Raw genomic sequence first — 22398 nt, 5'->3', positions numbered from 1 at the left:
CAAGTAGCAAGCTATACAAGACTGGAGCTTGCATTTCCTATAACGGCAAGGCAAATTTATGTCTATAGCATCCCAAAGTGCTTTACAGATTAGTCAAGTTAAGGTTTGTTGTAGCTCAATTACAAAACATGCCTCAAATGTGGTAATTTCAGTGTAATTTCAATTTGATCTATAAAGTCTAGTCTCATAAATCACAATTAGCCTTTGAGGGCTTTACAGCATAATCCAACCAGTAGTGTTAAAGGTCCCCAGAAAGATCTCCTGAACAAATCACATGACCAACCTGAGGCCAGGAGGATGAACCCAACACACCTGCCTGGAAAGTCTCCACCTTCCTTAGGTGCAATCTATTAATCAATCAGAGGCTTTCTATGTTGCCTTCCTCCCTTTGTTTGACCTTTGCACTGCAGCCACCATGAGCACCATGTAGGTTATATCCTTTCATACTTTACCTGTGTTTACCTTTACCTTCAGGTTTGTTCATATAGTCTAAGTTAGCACCATCGCTTCTCTAAAAACATAGTGTCTTCTGAGTAAAAGTCCAAAACATTATAAACCCACCAACTAAGAAAATGACCAGTATGTGTAAAATTTTCAGACTTGTTCTTTAAATGGCAATACTACGATGTTCCATGGTAATCCAGTCATTACATCAGATGGGGGCCATAATACTTTTGTTTTGCTTGTACAAACCAACACTAGGTGGCAGCACGTAAACAAGCCATGAACAAGCTGCGAGTGTAGCTCTTGAGATGGTCACGCTGGTTCACCACTTTGGTCTAGACTGAAATATGTTGGCAAATATTTGAAGGATTTCCCTAAAACTTGCTACAGATACCAGAGGCACCAGAAGATTAATCCTAATTGGAATCCCTTGACTTTTCATCCGGCACCAGCAGCAGATACAGGTTTTTAAATATCCAGTGAATATTTCAAAATCTTGTCTGGATTGATATAAACGTTGTTACAGACATTCCTTGTTCTTGTAAAGTGTGTCCCAATGCTGGTGACCCCAGACTTTTCCTCTAACACCATTAGGCCAAAATTTCATTTCAGCTTTGCATTATGAATAACTTTCAAAATTGTCATTCTATCAGCCTCAGCTGCACTTTGTGTTTATTCCTAATTAGCAACACCTACAATATCTACATATTAGCATTATCTTTCTGAGCATGTTGGCATGCTGACATTTAGCTCGAAGAATCACAGTCTCTAGACCCAGTCTTGTTTTTACTTTTGGAAGATTAAAGCTGTCATAGTAGTTGTTGCAATGATTTATTATATTCCAGTTCAAACTGACAACTTATTTTTGTATTTAATGTGATTGATGTCTTCACGTAACAAATGTTTACATATTCTTGCAGGATTCTTGTTTGCTTTTAGATTCTGCTCATTCCTCCACATGCACTCTCCACTGGTGGGTGTTGAATTTAACAAGCTTGTCTTGAGTGACCTCCAGATCCTTGACTCCCAAAGTCAGCCAGTGCTGGAATGTGACTAGTACATTTACTTGAGTACTGTATACTTTAGTACAAATTAGAGGGACTTTTTGTATTTTTTGCAACTTTCTACATCTACTACACTACATTTAAAAGGTTAATATTGTACTTTACTTTCCTTTATTTGCATGACTTACTTTCAGATTACAGTATTTCATGTCCTTCCCGTCCAGTGAAAACTAAATCTCCAAAATTTGGGATTATGAATGTTTCTGATTAAGTGAAGGACAAAGTGTCCTTTTGTGTTGAACATTCAGGCTAAATAAACTTTATAAAAACCCTCTTGGATCAGCTGGACAGCACAACTGGCTGTTTTCTGACACCATAAACAGTTGACTTAAAAGAGAAATGATTTTATAGAATATGATGCACTGCTGTAAACTACCATGTAGTAAATATAGGAATTCAAATTAGCACAACTTGAAACATCTTCAGCAGTCAAATGTGACATAATGCAGTAGTAATAATAATCTCAAACATCATATACGTATAATATAAAACACAGATAGGGAACACTTAACTACACAGTGAGTACTTTTACCTTGTTTTAAATGCAGAACTTTTTCTTGTAATGGAGTACTGTCAGTGTGGCATTGGTACTTTTACTTAAAGGATCTGAACACTGAGGGTGACTCCCTCTGAGGATGCGCTTCCTTCCTGACCTCCTCCAAACTAAACCCTGCAGGGTGTATGTTGTGTGTGTCCTCATGATACACAGTGGATAGTTCACTGAGGAGTCAGAGAGTTCTGTTCCCGCTGCAGACAGGAAAACAGAGGGGAAAGCACTTTTTTTTATCCCCACGACCCCTCCTCTTCTTACAACACACAGCGACACATGGACGGACTCCCTCTCTCCGTCTTGTTTGTTGACCCTGCGGTTTATTTTCAGAGCGGGTTGGATTCTAGCAGCATATTTTCCAAGACAGAGTTCACATGTGTGCACCCGTATACACAGTTGGACACACACATCCATACACTTTTAGACTGACACTGACTCAGAAGGGAGTGCGTGTGGAATGGCAGCGATGCCCAAACACTGATCTGACCCAGGTCACTCTTCTCTCTTAAAGTGGAATGTCAGTTATAACTGCGTTTATTTCATGTTTGAGGGGGAGGCACATCACTGCGGATCTCAACATGGCGAGGGGCTCAACACTGTCTCTGCTGAGATTCTCCATCATGCATAGACAAATTTGGCTCCTGTGCTTGAAAAAACAGATATTCTGAGCTTGGAAACTTTTCAGTTTGTCTCATTTGTCTCACAGTAGGAACTCTGATAGCTAACGATTCGATAAATAAGAGCCAACACTCACTTTATTTCCATCCGAGCCAATAAGTTTTAATTGAAATGAACCACACTGACAGAGCATCATCAGCGAGTGTTTATTCTCCAAATAATTGTGGCTGTCATGTCCTTGCTGGAGATCAAATAAACAGATCTGAGGGCTCAGCGGAGAGAAATTGATTGGAGTTTTACCACCAAGAGAAGATCTTTTGACGCGCTGAATGTCCTTGTCTCTGTCTGGTTGTGGGCTTTACACAGATTTGTATTTTATCATTGCAGGGTATTTGTGTACGTGATGTTCACCATGTGACTGTTTGCTTGGTTCCAGATCTCAGTTTGGATCTGCTGCTGCTGCTGTGCGGCAAGTTACCAGAGGTCTGCGCTTCCTCATACATGTGTCATGGATGCTGTTAAAAATACAGATACTCTGGATGGGAGGTGAAACAGCAGAAGTAAGAAACAGCAGCGTAATTGTGCATATTTTTGAGCTGACAGATGTTCAACGAGTCCAAAAATATTTTCCACAATTTAAAGGGAGGAAATTCTGCTTAATCATTTCCCACAAACTTGGCATGTTTACATGTTTTATATTTATTTGCTTCACTGAATGAATACTTGTGTTTATAGCTTTCCAGCTTCAGTATTATTATGTTTGTGTATCTGGCTCTCAGTTTGTTTGTGTGTGTGTGTGTTGGGGGGGGGCTCGGCAAATGTGTGTGTGGAGGTCAAGCAATAAAAGTGAGTCACGTGGCCCTGGCATACTGTAGCTGAGGGTTTTCTGTCTTCGTCTCTGTCTAACTCGCTCACTCTGCTCCCCTCAAACCTTTTTCTGTCTTTCCACGTGCTTTAGTCTCTATCTCTTCCCTGATCTTTGTGAGATGTATACAGAAGCACACGTGTCTGTAGGATACTGCAAGAGGAGAAAGGGACCTGCAGGGAAAACTATGAAGGAAATTCCACAGGCTCACATGGAGCTGTTGGGTCTGCAATTCTCTGAGCTCCAAGGGGGCACGAGAACATGGGTGGGGGAGAAAAGGAAGTAAATAGGGAGGTTTAGGAAGTAATGATAACACAGGGGAAGAGAGGGTAGTAACAAAGGGAAGACTAAGGAGTGGAGGACAGACAAGAAAAGATGGGTGGGTGAAAGGAGAGGAAGAGCAGACAGAAAGAGCTGCAGAGGGCCCGAGGGAGAGCCTATCTCAGCCAGAATGGGCAGTTTAGTTTACATTAGCTCATTCATGAGCCATCCACCTCCCTGTTTGAAGACTTCTGTGGAATATGCAGAGCAAAGAGAGCATGCCACAGACTGTGATCCCTCTCCCAGGACAACTTTCTGTCCATCTGCGATGTGTTGATGTATGGGGTGGTGGTATGTCACGTTCAGAGAGGCACTGAAGAGCCAACTCAAAATCCTCTGGCCCAAAGGAGCGATGGGTGCCAGCTGCTCAACCAGTTACTCTAGTTGTTTTGTTAAAGACTACAAGGGGTCATAAAGGCAGCAGCTCAGCTATGAAGAGTTCCAGCACATCTAATCAGCACATTATGAAATTGTTTTCTATATTGCTGTGTTTGGGTGCTGCTGGAAAGCTTCTGCATGTCAGATTTCTGCTGCTGAACTGTAACGTTTTTAAGTCCTTTTCGTCCACAGAGCTCATCTGGCAACCTTCAAATGGCAAATGTTGGAGATTCCTACCTCCATGAGAATGCCCCGCCTCTGAGACACCTAACTGTATTGCCACAAAATAACAGCTCTGCCAAATATAAAAAGGTGACAACACTTGATAAGATATGGCAACAGATTATCTATTGTAAGTAGGCAAAGTTTTATATTTCTAAAAGTTGATTTTCAGACGTAAAACGATGATTTCAATGTGGGAGAGACAAATGCAAAATGCACGCAAACTTATGATGTTTGGAATATCATCTTCATACAAAATTCAGAGTCTGAGTCGAAATTGACAGTGCAAACAGTGCTAACAATGGCAACAGTGCTGATAGAGCTAACAGTGTTAACCTGGGGGGAGCCCGGTTTGATTTTATTTGCAATTTTTTATCTCTAAATTGTTAGTGTCAGGAAAAATTAAATTAATTGACTGAATAAACTCATTGAAAGACTGATCTTATAAAAAACAGTTGAATCTCTCTGAGGCTCCTCTCACCCCGCAAAATAGTTTAGTCCGCACCTGTACTAGGATTTGTCTCTAAACTCACATCTCTGCCCCAAGACAGGGACATTTGTGTTCCAAAAAAGAAAAGAATGGACAGAAAGCAAAGTAACTGAAAACAAAACAAAGCATTGTATGACAGAGACATGGATCAGGATGGTTGGGGGCCCACAGAGACTGCTTATGTACAGGGCCCAGAATGTCGTGCTATGTAGGTTTGATTTCAGAAGGGGGGCACAATAAAGTCAGAAAGTCTTAAATCAAAAAAAAAAAAGTTAGGGAGAAAATATTATTATCAGTATAAACTGTAGAATAATTGGTTATACTTTCAATAATAAAGGTAGTATAAAATAAGCTAGATGAATGTATTAATGATGCACCAACTCTACTTCAAATTGTGTTAACTCTCTCTGATACAGAAATAATACTGTAGGATATCTTGACTATAAAGAGCACTATTATTTACTGCCTCATCGCTGACTAATGTCCATCAATCATAAAATACAGACTAAATGGAAACAGATGAGGTGGAAGTACTTTGTTTGAGTTCTGAGTTTTGCCTGTAGATCTTCCTTAAGGGCAAAAAGAGTCCTCGAATCACTCACTGATACTCATAAAACTTATTATTGTGAACTTATGTGGTAGCAATTGAGGACAAATCAGATGAGAATGTCAACATTTAGATCAACTCCCCTCAAAGACTGTAAAAGCAGGGGGCAGAAAGAAGACAGTCAACATGATGCCAGAAGCAGACTATATAAGGCTGTGAATGCTCCACCTAAAATCCTTCTTTTAAGTATCAAACGCTCACCCCCTGCAGACTTGAAAGGTGGCTGCTAAATGTTTTCCCCTCAGAAGGAAAACAGCAGCTTGAATTCATTCTGTTAAAATGGATTCCAATGGTGACATGAGCTTTCATAGTGGAAAAAACACAGTATCAAAACACCCACAGGAATTTCTCAAACACGTTGTACAATCTCTGCTGCCCGTCTGTATGACCAGTTTCTTATTTTTCTTTAACGCTGATCTTGTCTTTGTAAGGAAAACCCGAAGCTTGTTTATATACATGTGAGTCCTTACGTGTCCCTACAGGTGACCTAACCATATGATGACTTGCGTAACAGTCTGAACAGACTCAACTACAGATGATAAATCCTGATAGATTTTATGGTCAAGTGGATGCAAGACCTCAGTGGTGACCTTAGCAGTGACTTCATCGAGGGAGATCAAAACTCCTTGAATGTTACCCTTCACCACGGGCAATGAACCAGACAAGACCTCCAGCTGAATCATGGGTAGGACCTGACTCTGAGGTGAGAGGTCACAGTATATCACAAAGCCTGTGTTTCCCTTTTTGTATCGAGGAGAGCTGCCTCTGTGGCCGGGTCAAGGTTAAAGGGAACCCGAAATGCCATCCAGAAGAAGCAGGAAGCGAACTGAAACAAGATTAGAAAACTAAACAGGCGTTTGCTTTAAAGTTCCAAATTCGTAACCTTACGTAAGTGAGTGCTACAATATAACACCTACCACATTTCAATAACTTATCTACAAGCTGAGTAAACTCCAGATTGCTTACATTGTGTGGCTGCGGCTAATGAAATGATTTATTGTCGTCCTTATAAGAATGAGGTGGAACACAGGCTGAAAAATAAACAAGCATTATCGCACAATGGATGAAAATGTGCGCAGAAGTCAAAGCCCTTAAAGTCGGTTATATAAGCCTTCAAAATCTTCTGAGTCCTCCCAGCTTGATGTGTTTAAGGCTGATGATTGCTTTCAGTTGTGAAACCTTACTGGGAGAGCGAGGAGAAACAGAAACCATCACATTTTTCCCTTACTAAAACCCATCCTTGCTGAATTAAGGAAACTCTTGCAGACGCACATGCATCAGTGGTATGGCAGAGAATAGAATCGAGTTTTTTTTTTTCCAGGGGAGGGCGGTTGATGGTGGTGGTGAGGAATGTCAGCATCTGTGTTGGGGATATTTTCTGTTTTATTGCTGTTTTCTCAGAGATGCCAGTGAATGCTGTGGTGAGAGCGCAGGGACTGGGCTCCAGTCCCAGCCTCTCTACCTCATGTCTGTCCACGTGGGCAGAAGGGTAAGATACCAAACCAGACATAGCTCCTAACCAAGTCACCACAACTTAATTAAAAAAACAGTATGATTTTGTGTTTTTTGTGTGATTCCCTTTGTTCCAACAGTACTCGTGTTTATGACTCTACTCTTGTTTAAAAGTCTTGCTCTCAGGACAGGACATTGGTATCTGGTTGCTCTATAAATACCCACAGTAGAAGTCATGTTTTTCTTCTGTGTAAGAGGTATAAAGGATATTATTACACGCTATAACGCCGATCATGTTATTGCTTTGTAAGCAAACTCGACTGACATGACCCAAAGGGAGTGAAAGCAGAGGAAATGATGTGGTAAAAGAGACTCACGATTGATAAAAAGTAATCTCATGGAATTATGGCAAGATTTTCCTCTCCAGGGTCGGTCGGTCTGTCTGCTGACGTGGGCTGCAGCTTTTGGCTGGACTGAACCATGTTTAACAAGGAGGTCTGCCCAGTGGGGTAGATGCTCTCCCGCAAACAAAAGAAGCAGACAGGCAAGAGAGAAGGTGTGTGTGGCAGATGTGCAGGGTTATAAACTGACAGGATGTTTATCAGGACTGCTGTAGGGTGACCCCAGTTCCTTGTAGCCACCCCATAACACACCAGTGATGATGTGGTTTTAAAACACATTACACTCTGGTGGCCTCTAACTCTCCCTGTCAGGCTGAATGTGATGGGTTATGGTAGATTGTTAAACATCTAATTAACCTGATATAAATCTACTGCCTTATTTTTCTAAAGTACCAAGTTAAACTTGCTTATTTATGCTTTCTGTCAAGTCTTATTTCCACAAATGATATGATTTAAAATGAGTAGTTTGACATTTTTGGGGAAATGCTTATTTTCATTGTTGTCCAGAGTTAGCTGGAAAGATTTTTTTTTTCATGACAAGCTGTATAGTAAATACAAAGCTGAAGCAAGTGGTTAGTTTGTCTTCGTGTAGCTGGAGCCAGCCTCAAATGGCTATTAGAGGAACTGCAATTAACACTTCCATGTTTGCTTAATTTATGCAGCCCTGGAGGTCTCAGCTTGCCCTGTTATGTAACAGCATAGGTCTGTATTTCTTGGTTATTTTAAAGAACGTGGAAGAAGACAATAATCAAAAACTCACTGCAACAGTAAAACTGGAGTTTCCACAATGCTCGTCATTTATTGCTAACGTACACATCCACACTGTCAGTACAGCTCAACTGGGAACCTCCAAGGCTGAAAAATGAAGCCAATACATTAGTGCCCAAACCTGCAGCTCCTCTGATGACCAGTTGAGGCTGGCTCCAAAACAGAGTAGATCCTCATAGACAGCCATGTTAAAATGCCCACCTTTACAGCAAAAATAAACATGTTTACACCCTGGTGCAAAAACAAACAAACAAACAAACAAACAAAAAACAGAATTGTTGACTTAATGTCAACATTTATGACGACTGTACGGTAGGTGATTTTTTTTTAACTGACCACAATTTATTCTTTTTTCTTTCTTTTTTTAAGATATTTTGGGGGCTTTTATGGCCTTTATTAGGTAGGAAAGCTGGAGAGATAACAGGAAACGGGGATGACATGCAGCAAAGGGCCGCCAGTCAAATTCAAACCCGGGGACACTACAACGAGGACATGTAGCCTGATTGAAAGAGAAATGCATATGGACACAAAGTGCAGTTTTTTTTTACTCTAAAGTCTACTTCCACTGATCAGTGTATGGTTTGAGACCATATGAGAACAGTTTCAATACTCTTATCCAACTGGACAAGAAAGCAAAAAAAAAAAAAAAAAAAAAAAAACCAAACATATTCCCCAAAACTATTCTTTAAGTCACAGGAGCTAATATTGTGTTGAATTAGCATCATCTTTCTTTTGTCATGCTTATTCAGTAGACCCTGATGCACAGTGAGGTGATTACGGCCCACATGCTAGCCCACTGTTTCCTGAAAACAACTAAGAGCCACTCTCAGAGGTCTACAAATGATCATTAACAGACGCGTGCGTGAATACACACAAGAAACCGAGGAAATCCTGCTTTGCATCTCAATCAATTGTTCAGCGCGAAGACAGGGCTTCACTTTTGTTTGCATGGGGGTTGAAGGAGGGGAGGAGGGAGGAAAGGAGGGGGTGTTCCTCCTTGACCCCTCCTCCTCCTCTCCTACTCAACGCGAAGAAAAAAAAAAAAAAAACCTGACCAGCCCCCTTCCCATTCCCATGGATCGTATTACGGGAGACTCCAGCTCTGAGACATCTGCTCCGCCGCTAACAACGGAGCGCGTCCCCGCGTCCCAGACCTGCGACCGATCCCTGTGCCCCCTCCTCCTCCTCCTTACCCTCCTCCCCACAATTGTGTTGCGATCATGAGGAGCCACAGTGCATGTGCCCTCCACGTTTTCCGGCTGTAGTTCACCCGGACAAAGCGCTCCATCTATCCCGAGCGTCCGAGCGGCGTGAAGCGGCGGCGGCGGAGCGAGCGGCGGCCCCCCGGTGCCTCCGAGCAGCAGCACATTTCTTTTTGTCTGTGCGCTCCGCAGGCTGCTGGCTGTGGGCTTTTGCGGCTTCGCATCCTCTCCGCTGCTGGCTACGTCGTAGGAGAGGACAACGAAGGGTGGATGAACAAAAACAAAGATCTCCATGTCCGTTGAGTGAAAGCGGACATTTAAATCAGATTATTTTGTCTTCTACGAGCTGTTTTTGTTTTGTTTTTGACACCATGGAGTCGGTGGAGAAGGAGTGTGGAGCGCTGGGTGGATTATTCCAGGCCATCGTGAACGACATGAAGGTAACACACAAATTAAAGTAGACATGGGTATTATTTGACCTTTGTGGTTGCACGGTTGCTGATCAGACGCATATTTTTTTTTATTGCCTTTGTCTCTTATACCGGGTCCTCCCCCACTGGAAATATCGCTGTAGGACAAATTGAGAGGATGAAACATGTTTCCCTTTGTGTTATTTGCATAATGTGCAGCAGGTCTGCTCAAGCACTGGTTATACTACATTTAACTGTATAATTTTACCATGTACACCATGTATTAATTGCTAAATCAAACTAAAATGAACAAACTATTTGGTGGTGGCTTTATGGCTCAGGGGTCATTCACCTCACTATGACTAGAATCAAAAAGCACAGTCATATTCTGGATAGCATAAGCCAGGGGAAAGAGCAACAAAATGTTGGGGATCATTTTCATTTTGTGCACTGAGGAAATTTTCTTGGGTGCCATTTGACCTGAAACAACTCCATTTCAGCCTCCAAGGTTTCCTAGATTAAATGTCAGATACAGAATGATGCTTAGAAACAAATTAACCTCTTGGAAAGAAGCAGCAGTGAAAGGTTATTGATTGTGCGTTTTGGTGTTTGGCCTTGTGGCAGGAAATCTCTACTTTAGCGATATGGAGTTCAATACGCATTTTAAGTCCTACCACACTAACTGAGTTGAATGTTGAATGTTATTTGTGTAAAACATGAGCTCTCTGCCTCTCAGCGTAGCTTCAAATGATTTCTTAAGTCTTTGAAACATGAGAAAACTGGCTTGATGTCTTTCAAAAACATGTGAAGTTACAAGTTATAATTAACAAGATAATTCTCTAAAAATGTGGCAAAAAAAGAAAAGAAAAATAGATAAAAATTCTAAAAAATGTAGATATTGAGATAAAATAATTCGTAACATTTGTAATAACAACAACAATAATAATAGTAATGTTGTGGATATTTTTACCTATTTTTCTAAAATGATCATTAACTTCTAATAACTTTTCTCCATCTCTCTCTTTTAAGCTAATTTTCAGGATATTTTCTTGTCACCTTTTCCTAATTTCTTGTTATTTTTGGGACATTTCTTACCATAGTTGCTCAGTGCCTTTTTGGCCATCTTTTCAAGGCAAATCAATCCAATTTGCTCAGGTTTCAAAGGTTTAATGCATGTTAAAGGAGTCTGGATGCAACACAAGAAAACTGATGTCATTCCAGGTTTCTGAGTATTAAGCTTGATTTAGATGTCTCCTATTTTCTTTAAAATGCATGCAAAGTGTGTGTTTGTGTGTGTGTGTGTGTGTGTGTGTGTGTGTGTGTGTCTTGGGGGAGGGGGGTCAAGTCAAGGAAGTTGAGTCAGGGTGGTCTGTTGTTGTTCACCACAACAGATGGAAAGTGTGAACATATTCATCAGGCGGCCCGGTGGCAGCTCACAGTCTCATTGTAGAGGACGCTCAGGCTACAAAGTGATAACAGCAGTGAATAAGTCGAGCATCAGGCGCCACTTTCCACCTAACAGATTTCTTATTGATCGCTGGCTCACGGGGCCTGTGCTGCCTCTCGGACAGCCTATTTATGGGCCCTCGTTTGTCAGCTTCCAATGAAATCAGCTCTCGGCCTTTGGCAGGGCTGGTTCGGTTTCATATATTTGTGGTGTGTTCATGCTCAGGGCCAGAGAGGGAGAGAGAGACAGGGGGGCTCTTATAAAGGGGCAGTCTGTGTATTGATAAGCAGTGCAGATGAATGAGACTGAAGCCCTTAGTCAGCACAGCGTCCCATGTCCACTGTCTGAGACAGACATCTGACCTCATTCCTGCCGCCTGGCTGTCAGAGCAGCTTTACCCCCCGGGAGCAACGCAGCAGCACAGCTTTCCTGTGCTGATCTCGCTGATTGGGAACAATGTTATAGTGTATACATGACAGAGAGCTTAAAAATGCCCCTTAATAGACTGCACAGACAGAATGTCTTGATACAAGCAGCACCTGTTGGTTATATAACTGTCTGACGAAGCTACAGGAAAAGAAGTGAACGAGTAGGAGGTGGTAGAAGAGGAGGAAGAGGGTGAAAAGGAATCAAATGATTCAGCTGGATTACATCAGCAAACAAGAATAAGGTCAGCAACGGATGTTGAATGGGTTGGGACTTCACACCGTCTTATGTGTGGGAAAGCAACCACCTTTAGAAATGTCTTTGAGCACTGCTGTCGATCAGAGGATGAAGGTTTTGACCTCACCCTCCAGTGCATGAAGAGGCATTGGAAGAAGAGCCTCCTTCTTCACCCTCCCTGTGTTTGTCTCCCCCCCGCCTCGGAGCTGCGAGGTGTGGCTGACGAGAGAAATCTCCCCTCCCCTGCTTCTCTACATGTCCCCCTTCTTTGCCCGCTTCTTCACCCACCTCCCTCAGCTGTCTTGGCAGCGCATCCCTCCTGCCCCTGGGAGTCACAGGCCACACAAGCTAATTAGACACCTGTTGGAGTCAAGTGCAGACAGCGAGGCTCAGAGGATCATGGCAAACATTTTTGTTAGGGTTGAGAGCTCCTTAAATCACTTTCTGAGGCAGTGAGAAGTCGGGAGTTAAACGGCCATCATTTCCAGAATGGGAGGTTACACCAGAAGTGATGAAGAGCAAGACACTTTCCAGATTGCAAACTGACTATATATAGTCAGAATGCGCGGCCTCTTTTGGCTCGTCTCCATCAAAGGGTGCACATGGGGGTTATGCCCTTCCTCTCCTTTCTCCAGGGCTCAAGCTCTTTCTCTAATGGGATCTAGCCTTGAATGTGTTTTATGTTTGGCTTCTGCTCTTACAGCTCAAGGCAGCGTGTGATGATCCTGGGGTAAATCTAATCCAGATTTCTCAAAGACCAGCCGCACTACCTGCCCGGTGCATATAAACAGTCATGATATGAGAGCTTATGCAGATCATACATGTGCAAAAGACATCTAAACACAGAAACCAGCTGAGAATGAGGGAAGTGTGCACTGAGAGATCACGTTGACCTTTTTAAAGACAAGTCAAAGCACGGTGCTGATACTCCAACCTGTTTTTAACCCTGAGGTAACACACCAAGCTCCCTTAGAGTTATTGCAACCTCCTTTCAGATCTATTATGGGAAGAAATCAAGGAGAAAATACAGATTCTATCCTGTTGAAGAAAACATTATGTCTTCTGAAACGTGTGCATACAGTTTGTGTGTGTGTGTGTGTGTGTGTGTGTGTGTGTGTGTGTGTGTGTGTGTGTTTGTGTGTGTGCATGTGTGCATGTGTGCATGTGTGTGTTTGTGAAGTCAGTGCACTTAAATGTCCTTGGCGAGATATTTGTTTGACTCTTTTCTTTTCCGCTCTCTTATCAAGAGTTCTTACCCTGTGTGGGAAGACTTCAGTGCCAAGGCCACAAAACTACACTCTCAACTCAGGTAAGAGCTGGTTCAAGTGAATGGTAAAAAACTTGAGGAAATAAAGCTCTTATGTAATATGTACAGACTTTTTATGCAGTCATGGTGCAGTGAACATGTGCCAATTTGTTTACAGGACCACGATTCTGGCAGCAGTGGCCTTTTTAGATGCCTTTCAGAAGGTGGCAGACATGGCTACCAACTCTAGAGGTAAGGAGGGGGGTTTCTATTAATACGAACCTTTAAACGGAGTTAAGACTCTGGAAGAAGTGGTGGAAAAAAGATAAAAATATCTTTTTTTAACACATTGTTTTGTTGTCTTTATGGACTGTTGCACACAAATTTGTTTTGTGTCTTGGTGTAAATTTTCACATGCTTGTCTAACTCTACATTATGGCTTGGCTTTACCACAGTAATATTTTGTGTTGTGTACCTCTTAGGAGTACAGTATTGTCTGCACCCTAAGTTTTTGTGGAACTAAAGGTTGCGACATCCGGTGAAGCACAACTAGACACATTTTTATGATTTTAAATATGTGATTGTGCCTGTCACACATCTTGTAAACCTACAAGCAAATTTTACCACATAGAGAAAATACCATAGATAGACAAAGCTTTAAAGCTTTAAATTACTTTTTAGACATGAATTTGCAGCACAAATTGGACTAGTAGTGGGTAGTTTACTGTTGCCCACCCAAGACACAGGTCTGACTTTGAGGGGTTTGACACACCAAGCGCACGGTCGACTGTAGGTCTGAGTCAGGCTGTCAGTAAGCGTCTGTCACCTGAGGGTGGGAGAAAAAAATCATACAGCATAGTATTGCCATATTTTGCATTGCAGTATAGTATAGTACAAAGAAGAAATGTTTTTTTTCTATTTTTAATTCTATAATATAAACTGTTATTTTGTACATACAAGTTAAACTTTTGGCAGCCTACTAGGATAATATAATCCCTAACCTTTTCAGTCCACTAAATACATTTTGTTTAAATGACTGAAATCAGACTGAAACATTATTAGATAAAGCATATGTTCACAAAGTATTCCTTTAGGGACATAATTTTCAGTTAAAAAGGGTAATAAAATGCAATAAACATTATCGTATTTAGCAAAATGTTTAGAAACAACCATGCTGAAGGGGTCCGATGCTTGTTTGATCGGCCTCAGACCTGAAAAGTCCAAAGAGTCGCTCTGATTGACAGTTAAAGTCGTTCCACGAGAAAAGAAATGGGAGTAAGGAATGTAAAGCAACATCGGGTTGTGTTGTTAATGTGCTAACTGGCTAAGTAGCATCTTGAATCTGTCCTGTTGGTCTTTTGGTTTCCCTTTTTGAATGAAAATTACAGACAACTTCCACCTGCTGCTGTGGAGCGTTATTTCCTTTCATGCAGGCACAGAACATACATGCTGGTTGGTTATTGGCTGACGCGTTTGTGATGTGTTCAAGTACAACTTTTTGGCTGAGACAATGTGAAGACAACGCAACAGTCGGCCTTTGTCGCTGCTAGTTCTTTGATGTCGGTTTGGTGTGTCTGGGACTTAAGATGGCCAAGGTGGGGGCAGCTCTGGGGGGGGGGGGGGCTCACAGAAGTGAAAATCTGAGCTTATTGTTTCTTCAGTCTTAATGAGGTCTGCTGATCTGCTTTGTCACCCCGCTAGTGGCAGCTGACAGGCTGGCCAGAGAGGCAGCTGATTAACACAGATTTCTTTGGAGTTGATCGTCGAGAGCGGTATGTAGGTCAAAAAAACCCGGACGAGCGCTGCAAAGGCTCCTGACATACACACACACAGGCAAACACAATTACACCAGCATAGATGGCTCACACACACACACAGATATTCAGAGAGTGACAGCTGGTAGTCGGCCACCTGACCCTGCAGGTCACATGCCAACATGCTTTTAAAGAGTTTGCACTAGCGCAGCCCCTTACTGACCACTTACTGCTGGAGTGACTTAAGAGGCGTTTCTAAAGCGGTGTTCACACATTCTCACAGTTTTACTCCTATAGCCCGTCCAGTAACAGTAGAGTTTATTGCCACGGCGATACATCAAAATTAAATGATTCCTGATGTGCGTGCAAGTTGAAGCAAGGTGGACTAGGGTCAACTGGCAAGCAGTTGGCAGCCTGCTGTAATAAAATAGAAGTATAGACCCCGGTAGGGTAGGACTTCAAAGGAAGAGTGTCTCTACAGTAAAAGAAGGTAAAACAGCAGAATGATAGATGGACCAGAGAGAGATGAGAGAGAGAGAGGGGCATGCTGAGTTTTACAGCTGTAGATGCATGAAATCCCTCTAAGTGTGTCACTCATACGCCCACTCACTCTTCTGCTGCTCTCCCAGGGACATTAACTTTTGGATTAATGTCATCCTTCTCAGGCCACAGACTGTATGTGTGATGCAGGGACACGACATGATGAGAGACTTTGTGATGTAGAAACTAATGAAACATAGTTTAGACTGGTGCTGATGAAATGATTGCAGAAAATTGAGACTTTATGAAGATATCAAACATTTGACGGTTTCGGCAGTCTCTGCGGATAGCGGTGCCGTTTTGTTGGTCAGTCAAATGCCACTTTGTCCAGACTGAAATATCTCAAAAACTACTCCATGGATGTCCATGAAAGTTTGCACAGATATCCATGGTAAGAGGATGAGTCCCAATAACGCTGGTGATGCCCTTACTTTTTATCTAGTGCAGGATTCCATACAAAATTTGGATTGTTCAATACTTAATTTTATGACCAATTTCCTGGAAAACTAATGTGATTGCACAGACTGATTAAAAGAAATGGATGTAACCTCTGCGTCTGAAAAGTGAATAAAAAGTCCCTAAAATCTGCATTCTTTCTAATGGCCAACAAGTTGCAAAAACAAGTCAGATGTTATACAAGTTTGAGAAAATGAACCTACATCTCCCCCTAGTAAACACTTTGTATGGGTTTATGGTCTCTATCACATTTTTCAAGTCTTCTTCAATACAGCGTGATGTTCATTTTGTAAATTTTGTAAACGGGTTGCCAGCACACTGGTTTCCTCAAATTCTTGATCCACACCCCGCTCTGCCACAGCTCCACCCTCTTGCCCAAATGGGGCCCCTACACATAAACTTGTATACAATCAGACTTCAAAACGCTAGTCCAGGGGTGCCCGGTGACTCGGCTGGTAGAGCAGGTTTGATTCCAAACTAGGCCCTTTGCTCTGTGTCATCCCCTCTCTCTCCTCCTCTTTTACGCTTAAGCTTTTCTGTCTAATAAAGGCATACCACCCCCCAAAAAAATCCTTAAAACAAAAAAAAACCCTGATAGTCTACAAAACCAGTTTGTGGCAGTCTGTGTGCTATTCGCATCACTATGCTGGTGTTTGCATTCCCGCTGTGCCCAAGTTTACCCTCATAGAAGCTAGCGCAGCTGTGGACTCTCACTCTTATTTGACTGTTGCTCATACAAAATAAGCCAATTAACATCATCACTTTGGGCTCATCACTTTTGGTAATTTTTTTATTTATAACTTGAAAATAACAGTAGATTAAATGATTATAAATTGCTAACTGGACTTTATTTTTTATTGTCAGCATTATAAAATGGGCTGAGTGCACAGAGTGTTTCTGTGTATCATTCTGCTTGTGGAGTATTGTAGATTAAAATCATGTGATGTTTTCGATGTTCAGCCCACATTATTAAGTACAAATTGAATTGAGAATCAGTAAAAACAACATCTTTGCTCATAGTTGCTTTTTTTTTGTTTGAATTCCAACAATTATTCTCAGGGATCTAAAAGTGATTGTGCTGTTTTTGTGTGCTCTTAACTAGCGCAGCGTTTAATCTCACTCCTCCTGTGGGAGCTGTGTTAGTCTTTGCATGCTCAGAACCTAAGCAATTAATTTGGCAGGAGGAATGTCGATATTTACTGGAGCTGGCTTGCAGTGCATTGGGATAACCTAATTTGCCCTTCTGGCAGCTGCAGTGTTGTTGGTCATTATCTTAAAATATGTTGCCATCCAGATGCTCCACTTTCTACTTGTGGTAACACTATAGTAGTAGATGCAGGGAAATCAAACTCTCTGTCAGTGTGGCCGTTTTTCTGCCTTCATGCATGTGCAGGTCTTTCGGCATGCAGCGATCATGTTTATCTCCCAGTCTGCACCGCCATATAGGGCTGATTGCACCGCAGGGGGGCAGGCCCTCGGCTATGAACTGCTGGCCGTCATCGCTGTCACCCCGATTCCCCTCTCGTGTTCAGGGGACGAGCTGCAGCTGCTGGCACAGCTGGAGGTTTCATCCCGTTCTTCTTCTGCTTTCTTTAATCTACCTTTGACACAGTTGCCCCGTCACCCCTTTAACTCTCACACACACTCGCCAGACTGTTTCCCTGCCAAGAAAAGCAACATTTCCTCTCATTCAGTGCGTCTTGATTGATCCAGGGAGAGAGGATGGTGAATGAAAGAGGATTTTATGATTTCCTGTCCTGACTTGTGTTGTTGTCTTTTACTGGAGGGGCAGCTTTTCATACATACTCTTGAAAGCTGTATTATTTTTGAACCCTCATACAAGCTCCTCTCTGTGTCTGCATGTTTCATGTTCAGGCTTCCTCGTGCCTGTGTTGTCCATTTTTAGAGTTTATGGTCACGGCCATGGCGTCAGCGTCTGTGTTTTATGAAGCAGCTGGAGGAGTCAGCTGCCAGCCGTTTTGGCACTGTGTCTGACAGCGCTGTTTCTCTAAGCTGCACTGATGGATCTATGTCTAAAGGCACGTCTGTCTCTCGCATCTGGGTTCAATAAAGGTCTGCCAACCACAAAGTCTATATTAGATCTATGTATTTGGAGTTTAGCCTTTTTGAATATGAATGCTTCATGTTTCAACACCCATCTTTTCCTTGGACTTAGTTTGAGGTCAGCTTAATGGCTTTTGGTGTGTTGTCTAGACCATTTTACTCGTTCATATTAAACTGTTGTGCAATGTGAGAGAACTGGATTTATCTGGAGAATAGCAGGCTCTGTGTTTGGTGATTTGTTGTTGCTAGGCTGGTGGACATGTGTTTTAGTAGAGGGTTGACTTCATTTTTTCCATTTTTGGACATGGTTGAATTAGATAGAGGTCAAAGAGCCGGCAGTTCAAGGCTAATGGTCCATCAGGGTATGAGATACAGGCTTTATATTTTCGGAGAGTGAGGTGAGTTTAGTTGGGGGGTGGGTTGGCCAGGGGTGGGGGTTGTGGCTGAAGTGGGATTTCCACAGCTCTGGGTATCCAGGCTAGGCAGAGGCGTTCAGCTAATCCTCTTAGCCCCACTCTGTAACACACAGACACAGACAGCCTTCGCTTCCCTTCCTGATCAGCCACCCCCAGCTTTAAAAATTCACACTCTGGGATCACCGGCCAGACTGCAATGCCATGCAAGTTTGTGCAAAACACTGACGAAACCTTTCCCTCTATACATTTGTGTGCCAGAGCCCAAGAAGCGCACTCACCATTACACAGAAATAATGTTTCAGTGGGTCTTTGCAAGCTGTCTCTGTCTGTCTGTCACTCATTCAGTCCAAACTCAGTGGAGGAATGGAGGTATGCTAGTAGATCAGTGTCTCAGTTAAGCAGTAATCTGCTTGGCCCCTGCGCTTCTCTGGGTTGGCAGATGGGACGGATATCCCTACCCGCCATCTGGACAGCCTGGCATAGAAGAGATGCGGCCGTGGCCTAGTGCAGAGCGAGATCAGGGGATTACTGTCCTCTGCACTGTCCCAGCAGCGCAGCTATTTTTACGGACATGTCAAATAATGAGAGTGTGGCCCATGTGACCAGCGGCAACATCCATCAAGCTCGACATTTCATGTTCAAGCCTGATAAGAGCCTGTATTGTATGAGCAGAGAGAGGTTAGATCTGCTTTTTATATTTGTATTTATTAACAAGAGATTATGGATTTTGAGTGTTTTAGATTGGACATACATTTCCGTGCAATCATGGCTGGTCGCTGGTTGATGCATTATGTCCCGTGTCGTGCATTCTGCTGATTGTATGCTCGGCTCTGCAGGTATTTCACGACCGCCATTAAGTTGCATATGTGTCCACAAGGGCCTCTTATTTCTCCCTCAGCTGTCTACCTTGTCTGTAGGAGCAGCTCCCAACACGGCTCTCTCTCTAGAGTTTATGGGCTTCGACCTCAAAACTCAATGTGGCCGCCACGCAAATGAGTGTTTTCCAGCATTAGAATGACTGTACGCAAAGGGTGAAGTGGCTGGAACAATGATGCGAGGAACAGGGGGGAATAATAATGGAAAGAAAACAAATTTTTCTGCTGTGCATAACTCTCGCTCTGAGGGTGGAATACCAAACTAAGAAGACAAACATGAGGCTTGAGGGGAACACTGTGTTCAGCATATCCTGAACACGAAGTTGGTGTGGAAGGGAGCTGCAGAGGGGAGTGGAGGGAAAACACACAGGAGAGAGAGCCTGATGGAGGAATGTGAGGGAGGACATTAAAAGAGGGAATGAAAGGGATGCATGAATAGTTTCAATCAACTGAGGTCGCTGATTGGAAACAGTTGGATAAATTTGCTGATAATGGAGTTTCACTAAAATCACATCATTGTGTTAGGAGTATTTTCTGCACAACTTTACTGTTTTTAATGTAGTGCTTATTTGTTTCACCATTTGCCATTGTTATAGTACACCTACATTAAAAAACGTGTTTTCTAGCAGCATGACTGAAGCGATGGTTGGCCACCACTTTGGTCCGGACAGACATGATCCCAGAGGAGATCTAAGTGACTCCAGTGATTTATTGACTGTCCATCAGAGCCAGCATGAAGTTAACAATCTTGATTATTTTTCAAATGTCTCCACAACTGTTGAATTGATGGCTACAAAATTCATTCAGGAAATTCATGTTTCCTGCATGATGACTTTAAATAACGATGTAGACTTTTCATCTAGATATTTCCATTGGCTGTACTCTGTAGAGGTGGACCGGTTTACCATTTTGGCTAATTAATCAGTGCCAGTAAGTGGTTTTACATATTAAATTATCGTTGGAAATTGTCTTTGATATCACTGACTATAGCTGAAGATGGGAGGGCTCTGGTGAATGAAGCAAAAACGAGCTATCAATTTTTCCCTTTGCAGCAATGATATTATGGTTGATCTTTGTATCAATAAATCAGTTCAGACTGATGTATTGTTAAACTCCTTGTGCTCAGTGATAAAGTGGTGAACATATTTGTGAACATTGAACGGGCTAAATATGAGCATATCAGCATGCTGACGTTAGCATTTAGCTAAAATAAATGCATAGCTTAACTAGCCTACGGCCTCACAAAACTGCTTGCATGGCTGTAGACTTGTCAGGTTTTAACACTGAGATGCTTGAGGGTTTTTGGGGGGGCTAAGCAGGGGCTCCAGTTATGCATTTATAAAGAAGTTGACGGTATTGCGGTCAGAACCAGTTAGCATGAAAAAGTAGGATTCATTTATAGTTTAAAATGTAGATTGGTTATCACTTTTCTTTATATGTAGGGGATTTACAGTATAGTGTAATTGTTTTGTAGCAGAGAAGAACATTTCAGTCCAGCCACCCACATGGAAAGGTTTTATTGTTATGTGAATATAAAGTAGTTTATACTTGACATCCAGGCTCACACTGGTCTCTGGCTGCAAACACACACCAAGCTCAGCACTGAGGAGAACGGGGAGTGATGATAACAGACATCCCCTCAGGCTGTCTCATGACTCAGAAGCTGCAGGTGGAGGTGGAGTTTATGAAATGCAATCTGAGCAGCAGCGGAGGTGTCAGCATTGTTTGGAGGATTGCTTGCAAATGAGCAACTTTGGCAGAGCAAAAGAGTGGTCAGAGCAGTATCAGCTGAGATGGAGATAACCTTATTGCAAAGGGTGTAAAGCAGGACAGCTTGAGTCATCTGGTTGAACTGGCTTGCAGGCTTTGCTCCATTAAATACTGAGTCATTCGCAGACTGCTGACTCAAGTTCTGTCTCTGGAGTTTGGATACATCTGGGGTCTTTGTATTGCATTTAGGGCTCACCAGTGTCTTCCTCTCCCTCTGTGAGCCGAAAACAATGCCCTTTGGAGTTTCTGTTCTCTCCATTACTGTACATTTTCTCCCCGTCTCCCTTTTTTAACTCCAGTGAAAAACACATCTGGATAAGGGGAGTGTCTATTTTTAGCAGCATTTATGTCCCCGAACAGGAAGCTCCTCCAACAGAAAATTATCACTTCCTCCTTGTTCTCCTTCTCCTTCAGTCTTGTCCTAATGCACTCCAGAACATGTTTACACCACATCGGGACACACAGGAGTCTGTCCGTGTCTGTGGGTGTTTCTGGTCGTGAGTTGAGACCTGCGATGCGATTCCGGCCAGACAACAATGGGATGAGTGTGTGTGTGACTGTTTGTGTGTGTGACTAAAAACAATTGATTCTAAGGTCACTTCCTCTGCCTTTCATTTTCATTGTTGGTGGTAGGAAGAGACATTCCACATGTAAGGAAGAGACACAAAGGTTGTGAATGCTCTGCTGATTTATACTGCAGACACATATAACACATGGGTTTGCTCTTAATGGTCACTTAGAGTTAAGGGTTACTTCCACCAACTTTGTAAAATTGTGATGACTTAATGTGACTTTTCAGCCTATATAACATGTAAAACACATGAAATATTTCCTTAATATTTCCCACAGAATTAGAATGTATATGTGGCAGTGGCTGACGACATTTTTTAAATCTTGCCTGTTCTATGTCCCATATCTGAATTTGGACATTTTTGTGGGTCCATGAATACAGCACAGGTGGAATTCAGGAGGTTTTTTTTCCTCAGCAGCAGTTTGAGTCGTGGGATGGCAAATTTTTTTCGATCTGATCAGATTGATGCCTGAGAGGGGCAGTGAAGTTTCACATTCACTGTGCCTGATGTCCAGCTGCTCCGTCTGAATACACTCTGCAGTCCGAGGCTGCGGTGCAATCAATAACCAAACAGTATAAATATTTCATTAGAGCTCCTAATGAACAGTGCACCTCCAAAAATATAAAATCAACACGTGGCGGCAGATATTTTAATCCTGGTGTGCTGCCACAAATAAATGGATGTGTGGGAAACCGTGCATATTTGGTACAATAAGAATGCTTTATTTTTCTCTCTGTACTACATCACTTTAATTAAAGTCCAATTTGTGGCAAAAGGAACTTCAATTTCATCAAGGAATTTCA

At 42.4% G+C, this 22398-nt stretch overlaps 1 protein-coding gene across 4 annotated transcripts in view; it reads left to right on the top strand.

Annotated features, from left to right (window-relative positions):
* Nucleotides 1-9253: 9253 nt before the first annotated feature.
* Nucleotides 9254-22398, top strand: part of mtss1la (MTSS I-BAR domain containing 2a) — a 30195-nt gene continuing 17050 nt past the window's right edge. For 3 of the 4 annotated variants that reach the window (XM_042496273.1, XM_042496272.1, XM_042496270.1), the window contains exons 1-3: nt 9254-9822; nt 13150-13211; nt 13327-13400. In XM_042496273.1, the coding sequence (XP_042352207.1) occupies nt 9418-9822; nt 13150-13211; nt 13327-13400 (541 nt within the window). In that variant the 5' untranslated portion in view covers nt 9254-9417. The remainder of the gene's footprint in view (nt 9823-13149; nt 13212-13326; nt 13401-22398) is intronic. The other variant, XM_042496271.1, reaches the window with a different exon arrangement.

The sequence above is a fragment of the Plectropomus leopardus genome, chromosome 11 (genome assembly GCF_008729295.1).
Source record: "Plectropomus leopardus isolate mb chromosome 11, YSFRI_Pleo_2.0, whole genome shotgun sequence".
In the NCBI taxonomy this organism is placed as follows: Eukaryota; Metazoa; Chordata; class Actinopteri; order Perciformes; family Serranidae; genus Plectropomus; species Plectropomus leopardus.
Note: the sequence above shows the minus strand (reverse complement) of the source record. Positions and strands in the feature narration are given on the sequence as shown.